The 17,605-nt window shown below is 33.2% G+C and overlaps 3 protein-coding genes and 1 long non-coding RNA gene across 5 annotated transcripts; 2 read left to right on the top strand and 2 right to left on the bottom strand.

Moving 5' to 3' along the window:
• Window positions 1-22: 22 nt before the first annotated feature.
• On the top strand, window positions 23-546 carry LOC139105745 (uncharacterized). Its single transcript, XR_011546239.1, has 3 exons — window positions 23-120; window positions 263-387; window positions 463-546. It is a non-coding gene; the product is annotated as an uncharacterized lncRNA (long non-coding RNA).
• Window positions 547-651: 105 nt separating this feature from the next.
• On the bottom strand, window positions 652-2,896 carry LOC139105742 (uncharacterized). Its single transcript, XM_070662008.1, has 3 exons — window positions 2,379-2,896; window positions 1,096-1,708; window positions 652-903 (listed from the first exon to the last, which is right to left on the bottom strand). Exons 1-3 carry the CDS (start codon window positions 2,437-2,439, stop codon window positions 738-740), a joined length of 840 nt encoding a protein of 279 aa, XP_070518109.1. The 5' UTR covers window positions 2,440-2,896; the 3' UTR covers window positions 652-737.
• Window positions 2,897-2,968: 72 nt separating this feature from the next.
• Yl (Putative vitellogenin receptor yl) lies at window positions 2,969-13,087 on the top strand. 2 transcript variants are annotated; one of them, XM_070662003.1, is made up of 32 exons: window positions 2,969-3,109; window positions 3,174-3,252; window positions 3,335-3,459; window positions 3,855-3,995; window positions 4,102-4,210; window positions 4,308-4,436; window positions 4,699-4,821; window positions 4,899-5,030; window positions 5,136-5,348; window positions 5,441-5,609; window positions 5,725-5,938; window positions 6,077-6,271; window positions 6,354-6,474; window positions 6,560-6,715; window positions 6,815-7,073; window positions 7,150-7,349; window positions 7,448-7,591; window positions 7,672-7,802; window positions 7,937-8,061; window positions 8,205-8,392; window positions 8,553-8,731; window positions 8,908-9,161; window positions 9,437-9,747; window positions 9,829-10,068; window positions 10,138-10,290; window positions 10,392-10,537; window positions 10,603-10,694; window positions 10,818-11,055; window positions 11,193-11,373; window positions 11,483-11,768; window positions 11,883-12,012; window positions 12,159-13,087. In XM_070662003.1, exons 2-32 carry the CDS (start codon window positions 3,177-3,179, stop codon window positions 12,264-12,266), a joined length of 5,268 nt encoding a protein of 1,755 aa, XP_070518104.1. In that variant the 5' UTR covers window positions 2,969-3,109; window positions 3,174-3,176; the 3' UTR covers window positions 12,267-13,087. The 2 variants fall into 2 exon arrangements, with proteins under 2 accessions (XP_070518104.1, XP_070518105.1); XM_070662004.1 differs by having other exon boundaries at window positions 2,971-3,109; window positions 6,354-6,486.
• A 56-nt stretch (window positions 13,088-13,143) lies between these two features.
• LOC139105740 (glutathione synthetase) lies at window positions 13,144-16,180 on the bottom strand. The gene is made up of 11 exons (XM_070662006.1): window positions 15,810-16,180; window positions 15,343-15,526; window positions 15,196-15,271; window positions 14,962-15,092; window positions 14,817-14,862; window positions 14,639-14,712; window positions 14,386-14,553; window positions 14,129-14,282; window positions 13,874-13,981; window positions 13,495-13,778; window positions 13,144-13,410 (listed from the first exon to the last, which is right to left on the bottom strand). The coding sequence occupies exons 1-11, from the start codon at window positions 15,907-15,909 to the stop codon at window positions 13,284-13,286; spliced, it is 1,452 nt and encodes a 483-aa protein (XP_070518107.1). The 5' UTR covers window positions 15,910-16,180; the 3' UTR covers window positions 13,144-13,283.
• Window positions 16,181-17,605: the final 1,425 nt, after the last annotated feature.

The following is a 17,605-nucleotide window of genomic DNA, read 5'->3' as shown; positions in this document are numbered from 1 at the left end:
CGATTATTGCTTGTTCGGTGTACACGATCCGCACCATGAAAGAGCGACGGCATCTAGATGGCGAAGTTACAGCGGCGTCCCGCCTCGTTGGAAGTCGCCTTAAAGCGGTGCGCATGAGAGGTTCGTTCTCGCAGATCTTCTAATTACGAAAAAAGAAACGCGCCGGCGGATTTGCCACTTGTGGCTAAATTTTTCATACATTTTGCTCTTTCCATTTTTCAACTTTGTAGCAGATCGTGAGCGCCAATTTTTTTAATTCTAGATAGCAAACCGTCGAACGGATACTAGAAACAAACCCGGGAGTATTTCGTGGCACGAATCGTGTGCCACGTGATACAAATTCACGCAAGATTCGACCAATCATCGCGTGCCAAGTATGAAAGAAACGTATGTGTTGCAGAAGATGAAAGTAACGTTCTTAATTCGATTTCATCCTTGGAATAATTTTAATTCTGATTCCAGATTATGTTAAAAAATCATTCGATCAACAAAATAACTATGCATTATTTAACGATGACGATTCTGTATTAAAAACGATAATTTTCTTAAAATTCAAAATACAAACTTTTTAATCTGAATAACGAAGTAAACCAAACAAAGAAAACTTAAAAAATTAACATTGCATATTATTCACATCTAAACATAACTGTAATGAAATATATTGATGAGGTTAATAAACTCATTAAGGACGATCTTAGAGCAGCCGTCGATACTTTCACGTTGTTCTTGGCTCGCCTTCACGGGCAAATTATCTCCTTCTTCTGGGATATGCGATATTTGCGACAGGCTTCCGGGCAATGACGCTCCAGGTAGCGCCTTTGCGAGAAAGCCTTAAAACACACGCCACAGCGCCACTGCCATTGATGATGATTGCGTGTCCTTTGATGTGCGCGAAGATTTGAACTGCAATAGATTCAAAAGTTAGTCAATTACATAAGAATAAATTAATGTAATGCTTAACAAAAATCAATTTTTAACTCATTTGGATTTCAGGTTGCCAAAATAAAAATAAATAAATAAAATAAAAATTAATCAAATAAAACCCTCAGTGACGCCGTCGAGATTTTAAATTTAAAGATGTTTTGCCGTACGTACCGATCGGCAAAGGACTTGTGGCAAACTGGGCACTCGAAGGGCCGCTCGCCCGTGTGCAGGCGCAAATGGCCCTTCAAGACCCACGGCCGGTCGAAGCTCTTGCGACAGTAAGGGCAATGATGCATCGTTTTATTCCTCTTCCAGTGAGCGGTTTCACGAGTAGATGCTGCCTTACTCCCAGCACCGTTCACAGACCCGTGCTTCTGTTTCGGCAGTAAATACAACGCCTGCGAGAACGTTTGCGTTTCACAGCTGTTAATCATGTTCGAACCGGTGACTTTTCCCTCCGCCGTTTGCGTCGCCGGTCTCGTTGGGTTCTCCACCTTGGTGGAGAACTGTGGTACACCGTTGAGCAATATCGCTGATATATTTCCTGCATTGTTAATCACATGTCCGTCGATTAACGGCGACTCATGGTACGCATTTCCAAAACCTCGGCTGGACGAGTTTAATTCGGAGTCAAACGTCGCCCCGTTAGTCTTGCGAAAGCTATAACGGGTTACGATGGGCAGCCCAGAACAAGTCCAGATATTATTCACCTTAGACGCCGCGTCCTTTGCATGATTCTTCTGCTTGAGATCTGTAGACGGCGGCAGCCATGGAAATTCGGTCTCTGCAAAAATTGATTTTCCATCATTTGAAGCAGGCACGATATTGATTACCGGAATAATTAAGATTTGAAAATCCTCGGACGGATTTATTACTTTAACTGGGACGCGCCGAAAGTAATTTTGTAATAAATAAACGAAGTAATTAGAAAGAGCTTGTCAGAAGTCATTCCGTCGAAAACTGAAGTTTCATTTATTGGCAATTAATAATTACTTCCTTCTAACAAACTTTTGAAGCACGTTCTTCCATGTAATGAGAAAAATTAATATTTCTATTCTTTTCTCATCAGCTGGAATAAATAAAAAGGCACGACTGCTTAAAAAAATAAAACTTGTGAACAATCTTTTGTAAATTCTATCTGGACATTGGACTTGTGTAGTAGTAAAGGATTTATCGCTATATTTTGATGATTAATTTCAGTCTAAATTTAAGCATCCGGACTCGATAAGATCACGTGAAGAAGAGAAACGCGTCGCATGATTTGTCCTGTTTATTACTGTGACAACAGCCAAGGCTGAAATAACGATCACCGGCGTTTCTTAATTCAAACGGTGCTCTCACGGAAATACACGTGCACACGAGGCGGGCACGTGCCGAAGGGAACAGCGATCGGTTATACATTAGGCCCGAATAATCTTAATGGCACTTAGAAAGACGTTGCGAAGATAGAATACCTTCGTCCGAGTTATCCGTCTTGTGATACCGCGCCATCGACTTTATCAGGCAGCGCGGCATATTTTCTTAGATAAAGTATGGATTTTCTCTGTGAGCCACTACCGTTCACAAGAACCGCGAAGATCTCCCTCGGGTCTAGCACTGCAGCAATGTGACACTACCGAGAGTCCGATCGGCTTTTATTTTCAAGCAGTAGCGTAATATCCCGAATCGGCTACTTATATCCGACGAGAAACTGCAATTAAAAGAAAAACTTAAAATTAATATTATTTTAGATTTTCCAGGTTAGCCGGCTAAAATAGAAGTCCCTCGTTACCATTTGTTTGTTAAAATTTGTACTCTAAGTTTTATACGTTTCGTGAATTTTTTCACTCCCATTTTTATTATTGTTATGTAGTATATGTATGTATTAATGTAACATTTCGCATTCATTTTAAGCTTATTTTAAAATTCAAGAAAAATAACTCATAGGTATCTTGGCATATCTACTTTCATGAAATTTCTGAAGGTTCCTTTTTGTTGTCAACACAACGATATTTAGTCATTTCTTGATAATATCCGTGTGGTGGAAACAAGGGACTTCTAACGAACGTATTCAGAGCCAAAGGCTCATAACCGTTCCAAACGTCGTCGCGAACAGGTCAAGACAGAAAGACGTGTTTTCTTCTTTAAAATTAAAAAAAATATATACACATTCACATATGTTTACAAGCATTATTGTCTACCGTTCGTAAGTACATTTTTACATTTTAACAATTAATAGCATGTATGATATATGGATTTTTTATTTGTAGGCGATGCACTGGAATATGAACCTATTGTTTATATACAGCCTCTTATATTTTTTCCTTGGTTACAACGCCGCATCAGAAAGTAAGACTCTATCAAGACAAATTTGATTTTTAACAATGCCATATGCCGAACATATAACAAAATTTATATTAATTCTTTCAAGGAAATGGATGTTTACCTGGACATTTTCAATGCAATAACGGATGGTGCATAATGGCTGCAGAGTATTGTGACAGAATTGTTGACTGTGTCGATGGCTCAGATGAAATAAACTGCGGTTACGATGAAGTAAGTATTATCATATATAGCTCATATATTAATTGTCGGCCTGTGAAAAGTAATTTAAGATTATAGCATTTTTTACAATCAAAATGTATATCATGCACCGCAGTTTTCTATCTTAGGCTGCGCATATACTTACGCGATCAGTGTTTCGCATACGATAAACGGCAAAAAAAAAAAAAAAAAAAATTTTTTTAATCGTATTCAATGAATCGTATACGACTGGTCGTATAAGTGTATATGCGCAATTTTAAATTTACCAAAATTATTTTCAAGACTCTTAAATTACAAATTATATGCCTAATCGTCGTTCTTTTCTGTAAAAAGAAAAAGAACAATCGGGTCCTTGCTTTTGTTTAATTTTTATTCAATACTGAGACGACGTAACTTTTGTTTTTTAGCCTAATCAATCTGGAAAAAAACAGTGCGAAAAAGATGAATACCAATGTAAAAATGAAGACTGCATACCAGAAACGAAGTTCTGCGACCTGGTGAGGGACTGTTCAGACGGAAGCGACGAGTACTTCAATTGCGTACACGACGTAAGTAAATCGACGCGAATTTTCCGTCTGTTATCTCGCAGCGTTTGCTTATTGTTCCATGCTCATTAATTTTCTCAAAATAATAAATTCTGCTTTTATCGCTCAGCTGAACTGCACCGAGAGGTTTCAATGCAAGGATCAACATTGTATATTTACGGAATGGGTTTGCGACGGCAAGGAAGATTGTCCGGATGGCAGCGACGAGTGGAACTGCTGTAACTTTCTTTTTTTTTTTTTTATTTAAATTTATAATCATTGCAGCAGTGAAATTTATGTATGTATCGTATACAATTTTTCTTCACGCTTTTCCAGCAAATAACACGACCGATTGCGATTACAAAACCTCTCGCTATTTATGTAAGAATCAACGGTGTATATCTCTTAACGCAGTATGCAATGAAAAGGATGATTGTGGTGACGGATCGGATGAAGGTGCTGGTTGTAAGTATGCTGTATTTCATATTTTAATTATTGTTGCTTTTTATTATTATAGAATAAAGCGTTGATATAATATGTCCTGCGTACTGATGTATTGCAAAGCATTGCCATACGTTGCTATATATTTCTATTGTATTGCACGTATTGTTAGTAGTTTCTGTTTTATTGTTGTATTACCATAATATATGTATTTACAGAAAAAATGTACAATGATTCCTACCAGTTTATTTCTCGTGAGCATTATATTAATTCTTTTCTTTTTTAGGTACATCTACTTGTTCATCAATGAGATGCAACGCAAATTCTGAATGCAAGCAAACTCCTAAAGGAAGTATATGTGTCTGTAAACCAGGTTACGAATTACTAAGTGATAATCGTACTTGCACAGGTAAAAAATAAAGAAAAGTAATAATGATTTGAAAATTATATTTTATTTGTCTAACAATTTTTTTTTTTTTTTTATAGACATCGACGAATGTCGAACGTATGGCATATGCGATCAAGAATGTATAAATACTCAAGGATCATATCAGTGTGCTTGTTTAAAGAAATATATGCTCTCTATCATAGATGGCAAGCAAGTCTGCAAAGTGCAAGGTAAACTAATATACGAATAATGATGTTTTATTCATTTATATTAGATAGATTAGGTAAATTATTATATTAGATAAACAAAATAATTTTTTTTTTTTTTTAATTTAGATGGTGAAGCTATGCTGGCATTTTCTACAGGCACTCAAATCTCTGCGTTTTATGTCGATTCGAAAGTTTCTTATCCATTAGTATCAAATTTAAAGGAAGCAAATCATGTTGTTATCAACGAAGATTATATATATTGGTCGAGTATTGAGGATAATAGTGAAATCATTTTAAGAAAATTTTCTTTTCATGATGAGGAACCCATTGTTACGACAGGTAATTATCATATTAATTGGTGCTTATAGACATAACTTTGTACACATTTTCTTACAATTGCAATATAAAATAAATTTTTTTTATATATAAAGGAATATCGAGGATAGGACAGATTGCCGTGGATTGGGTCACAGAAAATATATATTTCACTGATACGAATAATGACCGTATTGGAGTGTGCAACAACAACGGCACGAGCTGCACTGTATTAATTAATGGACTTTCTAGCCCATTAGGAATTGTTGTAGACCCAATTAAAGGGTAAGTATCGCATTTTTAAAAAGTTATGCTTAAATTTTATTCTAATAAACGAATAATTTTATTTAAAAAACTTTAGAAATATAAAAAAAATTTAAATGTGTGTTATATTTTATAGACAAATGTATTGGAGCGAAATGTATTGGAACAGTGGGGCTAATTCACGTATAGCAGTAGCGGGAATGGATGGCAGAAACATTCGTACATTGGTTATTAAAGACCTAATAAGCCCAAAAAGCTTGACTATTGACTATCCGAATCATCGATTATATTGGATAAATAGCAGATCGAGGACAGTCGAATCAGTGCGCTTAAATGGCATCGATGAAAGAGTTAGTAAAAATATTAAATTAGAAAATTAGAAAAGAATGATAAGTTTGTGTCTTTTAGAGGAATAAAATTAAAAATTATTATATTATATTTAAAAATAAATTTAAAATTCTATGTATTTATAATTTAATTATCCACAGCAAATACATCACGATATAATTCACGCACCATACTCCTTAGCAGTCTTCGAAAATATGTTGTACTGGAGTGACTGGGGATCTAATACGATACAGTCTTGCAATAAATTTTCTGGAAAAGATTGGCGTATCTTACATCGAACGCAAGACAACAAACCTTATGGAATATCCATCGATCACTCAGCAATAAAGGCCAAAGTATGTATTATATTATTGCGTTATTTTCTCATTACAAAAAAATATTTTATCTGTTTTATTACCATTTACTTAAATATTTCAGATTAATAATCCATGTCAGTTCAACACGTGTTCTCAATTATGCATAATGAATGAAAATAAAGGATATACATGCGCTTGTACTTTGGATAAGGAATTAAATGCCGATAATCGTACTTGTCAAGGTAAATATCAAAGTAAGAAGTTTCAAATTTTTAACATATTCACATATATGCCACGTTTTAAATATGTATTTAAATATAATTTCAGAAATACAGAAAAAGCAACATTTGTTGATCGTTGCGAAAAAAACATATATAGATTATTACTTTGGAATTTTGGGAAAGCCAAAAGTTATGGATATGTCGATTGTAGAAAACTCAGCTTCTACAAGAGTAAGGAACGTAATGCTTGATCCGCTCTCAGGTATATTAGAATCACTACTGTACCAAAAATATTATAAAAATAACAAGTTAATAACCAGTCTTCAATATTAATTTTATTTTATAATTAAATTTTACTTAGGTCAGCTACTTATACATATTAACGAAATGGTAACAGATTTCATCGTGCGTTATGATCCAAGTAGCAAAATTTATGAAAATATTACGAGTTTCAACGAGTCGTTACTTAGAGATATAGCATTTGATTATTTTGGCAATAATTTGTATATAACAAACATATTTAATAGATCTATCGAGGTACACAGCATAAAAACTAAAGCAATGACAGCTTTTTACTTTAAAGATATTCCTTTCAAAATTACCTTGGTGCCCGAAGAGAAGTATGTCGTTGAATTAATTATCTTTTTATTATTTATTAATAAAATTGTTATAATATGGTGTATTATATTATTATAGCAAGATGTTTATAGCGTTCAAAAAGTCGCTTTTCGCAACTTTTTTCTCTTTATATAAGGTAAAAATGGACGATTTTGGTGAAAACACGGTAATTAAAGAAACGTTAAAGGGTCCACGAATATCTATGGACTATGATAGAGACAGTAAAACACTTTATGTGTCTGATGAGGATGGTTATATTTTGTCTTACTCAAATCAAGGTTTGCATTTTTCGCTTTTTTTTTTTAATATTGCATCTTGTTTAACAAACTAGCTATTATTACAAATATTGTGATAACATCAAGAATAAAATTTTTAGAAACGCGTCTCTTTCGTACTGGATTACACAGGCCTGTGAGCATTGCTGTCACTGATAATAATATTTTTTGGACTGAATACGATTCACAAAAATTATTTACAGCAAATCTTAAAGACTTTTCAAACTATAAGAAAGTTGCGTTTAGTAAGTTTTTCTAATACTTTTTAATGACGTAAAATAAATACGCATAGAATAAATAGTTGATAAAACGTTATTTTTTTCAGCTGTACCTAATAACTTAAAAATACCAATTCTGCGTGTGATAACCTTGCTTAAAGGTATTAAACAAAAGCACAAATGTCGGATAAACAATGGACTTTGCTCACACGTGTGTCTGCCTTCTGCTGATTCATTTGTAAGTATGCAAATTTTCTATTAGACGATACAATTACATACTAATTATTCGATTACTATAGCATTTTGTTTATGATATATTATTATCAGAGAAATTAAAGTAACGTTATTAATTTGCATTAATTAAACTTTCAGACTTGTGCCTGTCCTCCCGGAATGGAGCTAGCAAAAGATATGCGTACGTGCACATCGCATTCTAACTGCTCTAAAGACGAATATAAATGCAGCGAACACTCTATGTGCATCAAATTGGATAAAGTGTAAGTTTTATTCAGTACATTAATGCAAAATTTATAAATAACGGAAAATAAATTGATTGAAAATTATCAATGTTAAACTGTAAAATATATTTTAACATATTGAAATATTTTCTGCACATATAAAAATCTCGCAATTTATTTAGGTGCAACGGAATCAAGGATTGCCCGAATGGTGAAGACGAAACGAGAGATTGTGAGAAACATTGCAAGAAAAATGAATTCATGTGTAATAATGGCGAGTGCATCAATTCGAAAAATCACTGTAACTCGCATTTTGATTGCACTGATCAGTCGGACGAGGAAAATTGCGAAATACCGAAATGCAAAAGTGGTAATTACGATAACAAATGTTTTATTCTGATTCTGCTTTTATTTATTAATTACATTACTTGATATTGAGTGGATACGTGAATAAACTCGTAAGCTTTCTCTGAATGCACTTTGACTAAACTTGTAGTTTATTTATTTAACGTAATTTTTTTTTTTTTTAGGCGAATATCAGTGTCGTGATGGGACTTGCATATTGAATAACAAAGTATGCGACGGCAATCCTGATTGTAATGATTTCAGCGACGAATATATTAATTGCGAATCACGCACGTGTTCTTCAAACGAATTTATGTGCGGAGATCGTGTATGCATCCCGGATGTGTTCGCATGTGACGGCGAGGTATGTTAGATTACGTTAGATAGCAATTAATCTGTGTAATTAATAATTTTGCGAAAAATCATCAGATTAAAATGAGTAAGAGCATTATTCTTCTAACATAAGATTGGAACATCAATTTTTGCTTGCACTTTTTGATTCGCAATATGTTAATAATATTTTATATTATCGTATTTAAGCCTGATTGCAAGGATGGTACAGATGAAGCACCTGGCATGTGTAAGCCGAATACAAATGTGACGAACTCATGTCAACATGGGCATTTTCAGTGCGACAATAATAATTGTATATCTAATATACTGCATTGCAACGGATACGATGATTGCGGAGATGGTAGCGACGAGGTACTTTGTTTAAACAAAGATTTGGTTAATTGTCCCGTAAACGGATATCACTGTCTCGGTACTAATATGTGTATTCCAAAACATCTAAGGTACGTTAATTTTTATATTTTAAAAGTGTTAAATCGAATTAAATTCAAAACTAAAAAACATTTTTCCAATTAAACTCGAGTTGAGATATACTACTGTAAAATGAGACGTTTGGCTTGGCATCGGTTGACTTCTATTACTATCTCGATTCGTACTCTACTACTAATCATTAACACTATCACTTGAGAGACGAACGACCGAAAGAATGACGAACGATTATTGATTGTATAAATGTGTTACGTTTATTAATTTTTTTTTCTTTTTTTTTTTTCTTTAGATGTAACGGCATAGTTGATTGTTTAAGACACGATGACGAACGCGACTGCGCATATTGTTTTCAGAATGAGTTTACCTGTGATAATATGAAATGCATTTCATTAAATTGGGTATGCAATAAGAACGACGATTGCGGCGACAATTCGGATGAGAAGAATTGCGACGGCAATAAGATTAAAAATTCTCTTACAATAAACGAATCTGGCATTTGTGAAGAATTTAAATGTTCTGTCGGCACCTGTCTGCCATATAGCAAAGTATGCGACGGTATTCAAGATTGTCCAGACAACAGCGATGAAAATGGAAAATGTAGTACGTAATTATATCCCACGTTATTAAATCTATTTTTGTAAAAAAATGTTATTATCAAAAACTTAAATTTTTTATGTACAGAGATTGCCTGTGCGGTAAACAATTTTTGTGAACATAAGTGTTACAAGACGCCTTCAGGCGCAGTTTGCGGCTGTCAGGATGGATATCGTTTGGCTGCCGATGCATCTACTTGTGAAGACATAAATGAATGTGAATATGACGTTTGTTCGCAAATTTGTCAGAATACCATAGGCTCTTACCAATGCTCATGTTACGATGGATATTTTATCAGAGACGATAAAACTTCTTGCAAAGCTATTGGTAAGTAGTCTTAATTAAATGTTTAAACAAATTATTTGAAGTAATAATTATTTTTGACTAATTATTTAGGGCCGACAATGGAATTTATCACAGCTACTGAATATGATATTAGGAAAATTTCGCATAATTTACACTGGGTTGAAGTAATTCATTTATTAAGAGATTTTGATATAAGCGGTTTTGATGTGAATATAGTTGACGGTTCTGTTTACTGGAGTAACTGTTAGTATTTTTATTTTTATTTAATTAATTTATATTTTAATATAATAAATTTGATGCGTCTTTTTGAAGAATTGCACTAATTAAAAAATAAATAATTGCAGATAAAATTGGTATTATTCAAAAAGTCAACATTGAAACGAGCAATATAATGGGAATTACGATGGTCAATTATCCGCTAGCACTGGCAGTTGACTGGATTACCGATAATGTTTATGTTATTGATAATAGCTATCCGAATACGATTAAGGTATATTTCTTTATAATAAGATAGATTATTGTCCTTCAAATACTTATTTAATAAATTAATTAAAGGTGTGCAATTTGGAGAAACAGAGGTGTGCAACATTAATCAAGATAGAACATAAAGCAAAAGCAATCGCTCTCACAGTTGATCCGATTAACAAGTATTTTTTTTTTTTACTTTATTTACAGTTTTTTAAAATCGTCGTTTGTTTAACTAACTTATTAATTTGATAAATGTTAATATCACTGTCATTAGAATTCTGTAGTTTATAATAATCTTGTAGATGGTTATTCTGGAGTCAAGTCACCCAAGAAGTGGATTCAAACGAGCTATTTAGCAAAATATATCGAACAGATATGACGGGCGCCGATGTGACAATTATACAATCTCATTTTGGCTTTGTCACTGGGATGGCAATTGATTATATAAAATCTAAATTATATTGGTTAGACAATTTTCAAAAAACCATCGAATCATCTAATTTGGATGGGAGCCAACATAGCACGTTCTTAAATACAAATGTATTTTTATATATTTATTATGCCAATCTTCTTTTACAACATAAACATCTTATATAAAATATAAATACTTTGCATGAACAAATTATATAAATATATATCTATTTTTTTAATAAAATAATATTTTTTATCTTTTACAGACAAGTCGTGTAAGAGGCATCAGTATTTTTGAGCAATCGATTTATTGGTATATTTCGGGTTCGAATGGTGAATTACGAAACTGTAAACTGTATGGTAAAAAAACCTGCGAAACGTTACATCTAAACGCAAACGATATTCTTAAATATTTCACCATTTTTCATATTTCCAGACAATCTTTCGGTTTGTATAACGTAGTATTTAAGAATCGAACAATGTCAAAATCCTATGTGTATGTGTATTTATTTTAACAGGATTACAAATATTATTAAATTATATATTTCTTTGATAGGTGAGAATCCTTGCAACAGAGAACCTTGCGATCATATGTGCGTCTTGAATAAGAATAATATAACGTGCATTTGTTCAGATGGTCAATCTATAAAAACCAATGACAATTGCATAATAAAAGTAGAAGATGTAAAACTTACTAGACAGTTTTTAAGGACTATACGACATAAAAATCTTTCTAGCGTAACAATACTTGCACTACTGATTAGTGCTCTGATGTTATTCTTATTTGTGTACTACTATTATCAGAAAACCAGATTAAAATTCAATCCAGCCAAAGAATTTACGTACGTCGTAAAATTATTTCAATATTAAAATTATTAACTACAAATCAATCTTTAAGTATATAGATATTATAAAATCATTATTTATAAAGATCTTATTGTATATGTAATTTGCAGTAGCATCCATTTCCACAATCCGTCGTACGATCGAAGTGACGAGGTTGATGTAACACTTAATGCCATACCCTCAAACTTGGCGCCTGGACGGCACGAATATATAAATCCGATCGATGATAAATTTGTAAAGGTAAATAATGATTTTTATTTTAAACACATTAATTTAATTTCTATATAACAATATACAATTATGCATACGTCATTCATAAAGAATCATTTACGTAACTATTCAAATGTACGTTATTGCAAAGTTAAATATCAAATATTTTTTTGTAGGCTGCAAAAGAATGTAGTGAACAAAAGTCCGATAAATATTCAGAGGAAAACGATGTTGAAGAAGATGAGAAAGAAAAAACGTTACTTTATTTCACACATACGAAATGATTAAATTGCAATTATAAAAATAATTGAAAGAATTAATACATATAGGTACAACAAAATGTTTTATATGAAGTTAAAGAATTTCTTAATATTTAATATTATCATTCTTAATGAATACGCATATACATGCTATGCATATATACATTTAGGTATAAATATGCAATTATTACTTAATTGGTATAAAGTATAAAGTAAGTTACGATGTGTCACTGTGATCTACATCAAATGTGGATATTTCTCAGATTACTTTACTTTGAGTAACCGATGAAAAGTAAGATATAATTATGTAATATGTCATACAAAACGTATTTATTTATTAATTAATGTACACTGAAAAGCAGATATGGCATTTGCTGCGGCGACGGCGGCTGGCGTACGTGACTTCTCTCTCTCTCTCTCTCTCTCGGCCGCCGAGTGCGGGGAGGTGTAGTAGGCCGCATTCCTTCTCATTCTTCTGAGACCGGTGCTTTGCGACACAGTACGCACGTGCTTTGTGTGAGCCTCGACGCACATCACGCCAAGATCACCTACGCTAGCCGCCGTCGCAGCACCACGAACGTCATTTCTGACGGTGAGTGTACATTCTACTTTAAAATCTTCACATATAATAATGTGACTTTTATACAAAGTTTTTTATAGACTATAAAAAATATTGTACATACATTTATTTATATTAATATTTATATCAGCATTATGTGTATTCTCATACATGAATTATTTGTCGAATTATTTAATATATTATCCTATGTGTAAAAAACATAAATACTGTAATATAATTTTGAAAAAAATTCTTTAAGTGCAATGCAACATCTCGCTAAAAGAAATATAGACATTATTTATATCCATTTACAATTACAGAAACTACAAATAATTCGATCCATTGTCGATTTGCACTAATATTTATTTACAAAGATATCTCACATAAAGAATAATTATACCGAAAATAGTTGATACCTATAATATACAGATAATGTTACCATGATTTTAATTACAATTATATTTTGACATATTTAGCTAATCTTAGCTAGTTAAAAAGGGACTATCAAGTGCACCAACGCCTGCTACTATTCCACCTTCATCTTCACGCGATGATTTGGTTCTTAGAATATGTCCTACTTGTTCATTTAGCAATATTTTATTGCTATCACTATAACAAGAAAATATATAAATACTGTTAATGTTATGCATACATACATATTAAAACTAATAAAGCAGAATTATCTCTGCTTACCCCACTATTACTCCATAAATCCCGAGTTCTGTTATAACATCTGATAAACCAATGTCTTTTAGTGATTCTTCGGTAGCGCGTATCAAATAATTTTTTTGTAAGGGAGGATAAATACGATCCATAAGAATCCACGCTGTCCTCTCTTGCGATTTTTTTTTCGATTTTAACCATGTTCCTACATCTTCATTATATATATTATTTCCTCCTCCTTCTCTTTGTGGTTTAAGTACAAATTTATTTGGTGCCTTTATACCCATTTTTACTGCTCGTTCTCCATCATCATTCTGTTATTACGATAATATTTTAATTACATAATAATAATTATTTATAATTGTAGGTTCATAATTCTAATTTCTAAAGAAATAAATCTATTACTTACAAAATCTAATGTATATAAACCAGTGAATATTGAAAGCACTTTAGTAACATATTTATCATTTTTTAAAAACTTTTTCAATACATTAGGCTGAGCTAAAGATTGTTGTACCTAAAAACCAAATAATTTTCGAAATTAAAATATTTTTCAAATTTTAATTAACAATACGTCAAAAAGTTATAAAATTAATTTCAGTTTTACATAAAAAAATTATAATGAGATCAACATTATCTTTTTTTTTCTTATTTATTTACTTACTTTCTTAGTACCTGCTAAATGATATTGTACTGATGGACATTTTATTGCATTTGAACATTCAATTAATAATCTAACGTCCCATTCTTTTTCTGTAGGATAAGCTTCAAGTTCATAACCTGAACGATAGTAAACTACAGCCACTACCATATTTGAACTAAAACAAATTGATTTAAATACTTCAATAACCTAATATTAATTATCTGCACTGTTATTCAGCATTTATTTTCTACATTACTTGCATTAAAGTTTCAACTTACACGATCAGTTCTTTATTTGGTCCCAGTTTTATGCCTTCTGATGCTAAACTTGTTAGACTTCTTCTAATAATTTTAATTTTAGGACATAATTGACGAATTTTAAATTCGAAAAGTCTTTGATCGCTTATATTAGAAGTCACATCTTCAACAACAAATAATATAATAGCTCTAAAACATATCGATACCTATTAGTTTTAGTTAGAAGGAATATAAAAGTATACTAGAGTAAAATTTGGTATATTACTCAACTTACTCTGGATTGTTATAAAATTCCCATGCAAATATTAGCCCTTTGCAAAATCCAATGAAAGCATTATTTTCTGGAAGCTTAAAAATAGTAATGATCAGTATCAATAACAAATTGTAAAATATATTTAAATTACAAGAATCTTGTATACTCAATCCCAAATATTAATGAATAATTAATTTACTTGTTCGCTTGCTTTTTGCCTCCCTCCCAATTCAGCCAATATATACCTGTGAAGTACATTTCCATTAAAAAACATGCAAGTAAAAGATTTCACAAATAATAAAATTTCTTTAAGATAAAAAATCTTGTTAATATATTATACTTACCTATGATATTCAGATGTAATAGTAGCCAAGGCTGCAAAACTAGTTGCTATTGTGTTTAATTCAACTTGTTTTATCTTAGAACCATCTTCATGTAACAAATAATCTGATCTGAACAGCCCAAGATTCACTTTCTATAAACATAATAATGAAAAGATGCAATTTATTTTACAATTCTACACAATGCTTGATTGTATCATATTTATTACTGACATCTAAATATTAAATGTTATTTACCTGAGTAAAACCTTTTTCATGTACTACCTCATATATGTGAAACAGCTTTGCTGTAAATGGATCAGCTTCAATTGTGCTAAATCAATAATATAATTTTGTATTATAACATAATTCTGTATTCCAAGAAAAACTCCAGTATAACAGTACCTTTTCAAGCTGCTTGTAAGGAACTCCTTATCATGAGCAACCTTATGAATAAGCTCATTCAATATTGTTTGTATATTTTTTACAGCTACAAAGGATGCTCTGGGAAAACTCGATGGTAACAGTGTAAAAGGCAGTACCTGTACTTGATTCTTATTATAGTGCTCTGCAGACCGCATGGATATACCTGGCAACATAAGATTTTGTCACATAAATTTAGGTAATATACATCACACCTGTATTGCCGTAATAATTTTACATTTACATTGCTATCTTAAAGTTTTAAAGCTTAATACAAGCTGTATAACAGTAACAAAACAATGAAACTTAATGACTGGACACCTGTCATGTGCTCGCTAGAGAACATGACTCGGCAGTTTTATCAGAAACGAAACATAATTACGGGCAAGCGTAAAATACAATCATACGTTTATCAGATACTTATTTGTAATCATATATAATATAATCACCGTGTATGAGTGCCCAATCCTTTGCTTTATCCACGCACTCGGCCAGTTGTTCCTCCGAAAGAGGAAGCTCGACACAGGGTTCCAGCTGAGACAAGTCCATGATGAAATCCGAAGCGGAACTGTACAGTAAGTCTACGCAATCGTTACGACATTTAATCGTTCCGGCCCGACTTGCTATCAACTGCTGTGTAAACTATAGTTGACACGATATGCTCACGTTAGGTTTATAAGGCCCGGTTTCACCAACGTAAAATACGGTTAGTCCATTGAAAACGTTCAATCGCGCTGTTATTTTACTGAACGACAGATACTGGTTGGTTAATTCCAATGGACTGATCGGCCGGTTAGGTTAACTGGCGTTGGTGAAACCGGGCCTAACAGTACCGCAAAAAAAAAAAAAAAAAAAAAAATATTACGGCGTCATCTGTCGTTAGAACTGATAATCGAAATGAGAACGCGGAGAATTGATAAGGAAGATATTATTTGTATGTAGATCAAAAGAACATGTGATAATACCGATAATACTATGAGTTGGCCTAACCTAAATTTAATTAATATTTAATTTTTATTAACTAATCGACGATTGCAGCCGCGGCCGAGAACGTCTATCGCTAAATCCGATGCTTTAATTAATACGTTAAACTTTCTATAAAAACCTCGGCACGTTTCTTTCGCCAAGTGCTATTCAAATTGTTGTCTACGTTTGCATCAGTTTATTTCCCGTCAATTTCAAACGACGTGTCTTTCGTCATTTCTGGCCTGGACGGTACGAAGTAATACACGCGTCGTTGAAGTGAAATATTCGCCTGCAGCTAAGATGCGCAACAGCCGTTTACGCGATAAAGGTTACTGATAATTTAAATACGCGTAATATAGAGATACAAACACCGAATAATACCGATCGCGCATTTACGCACGATTGATCGAGTTTCTTTTTCGATCGTCGACTTGACTCGCATTGCCGAAATAATGATGGCTGGCGTTGTTTCCCGGTTCTTCGTCGTTAGCGGTACGGTGCCGGTCGTGCTTGCCGTACTTTGCGCGATTACGCTTTTTTCACCGATTTTCTTCGCCCGCTCGGTCGTGATTTCCCGCGAGTGTTGTGACAGTGCCATGGAGAATCGCTGAAGGACCCATCATCGTTAACGGAGCGCGCGAAACGAGCTTGTCGAGTGGGCCCACAATTTAACCCGCCAATTGTCTCTACCTCGCAATCGGAGAAGTCTGGGAATGCCGCTTGATTGCGAGCTTCTGTGAGTTTTCATCGAGAATCAGTGAAAGTGCTAAGCGGCGAGAGAGGAGGACGAGGCTTGGAAGGCATCGGATGACGTTTAAATGGACTGAGAGGAAGTTAAACCACACTCTGACAGGAGGAAACTAGCCACACTCTGATTGAAGGTCCGATATTCCGAGAGGAGGAGGATGCCTCGATAAAGGCATCGCGCATTTACGGAGAAACTTCACAGGTAAGAATTACTCTTTCGGAACACAAAACTAGTAGCTTGTTGTAATGGAAAATTTTATTTCTAATTATTTGTAGCATCTCTAAAATTAAATTATATTTTTGTTACAGATCAACGCAGCTGCATTCAGCCGCCGTCAAAGATAGTGCCGTCACCAGCAGAATTCAACATCTCCGCTGAAGCTCATCGGTAAGTCGCATGATTTTTTTTTTCGTAGCTTGTGTTTGGGGTCTCCTAAAATATAGCGCGCGCGTAGTGCTCGCATTTCTTCTAGTAATTAGAAAAAAGGAATTTCAAACTCAAGGAAAATAATACGCAAATAAAATAGATTAA

The sequence above is a fragment of the Cardiocondyla obscurior genome, linkage group LG09, assembly GCF_019399895.1.
Source record: "Cardiocondyla obscurior isolate alpha-2009 linkage group LG09, Cobs3.1, whole genome shotgun sequence".
In the NCBI taxonomy this organism is placed as follows: Eukaryota; Metazoa; Arthropoda; class Insecta; order Hymenoptera; family Formicidae; genus Cardiocondyla; species Cardiocondyla obscurior.
Note: the sequence above shows the minus strand (reverse complement) of the source record. Positions and strands in the feature narration are given on the sequence as shown.

What these genes read in the sequence shown, in the direction of transcription:
- LOC139105742 (XM_070662008.1), bottom strand. Translation starts at nt 2,439, where the DNA reads ATGCCGCGCTGCCTGATAAAGTCGATGGCGCGGTATCACAAGACGGAT. An exon ending in GACGGATAACTCGGACGAAG is followed by an intron (nt 1,709 to 2,378) that starts GTATTCTATCTT and finishes CAATTTTTGCAG; the next exon opens with AGACCGAATTTCCATGGCTG. An exon ending in CACAAGTCCTTTGCCGATCG is followed by an intron (nt 904 to 1,095) that starts GTACGTACGGCA and finishes AATCTATTGCAG; the next exon opens with TTCAAATCTTCGCGCACATC.
- Yl (XM_070662004.1), top strand. Translation starts at nt 3,177, where the DNA reads ATGCACTGGAATATGAACCTATTGTTTATATACAGCCTCTTATATTTT. An exon ending in ACTCAGCAATAAAGGCCAAA is followed by an intron (nt 6,272 to 6,353) that starts GTATGTATTATA and finishes TAAATATTTCAG; the next exon opens with ATTAATAATCCATGTCAGTT. An exon ending in GCTATCCGAATACGATTAAG is followed by an intron (nt 10,538 to 10,602) that starts GTATATTTCTTT and finishes AATTAATTAAAG; the next exon opens with GTGTGCAATTTGGAGAAACA.
- LOC139105740 (XM_070662006.1), bottom strand. Translation starts at nt 15,909, where the DNA reads ATGGACTTGTCTCAGCTGGAACCCTGTGTCGAGCTTCCTCTTTCGGAG. An exon ending in CCAAATAAAGAACTGATCGT is followed by an intron (nt 14,283 to 14,385) that starts GTAAGTTGAAAC and finishes AATTTGTTTTAG; the next exon opens with TTCAAATATGGTAGTGGCTG. An exon ending in GTTTATATACATTAGATTTT is followed by an intron (nt 13,779 to 13,873) that starts GTAAGTAATAGA and finishes TCGTAATAACAG; the next exon opens with AATGATGATGGAGAACGAGC.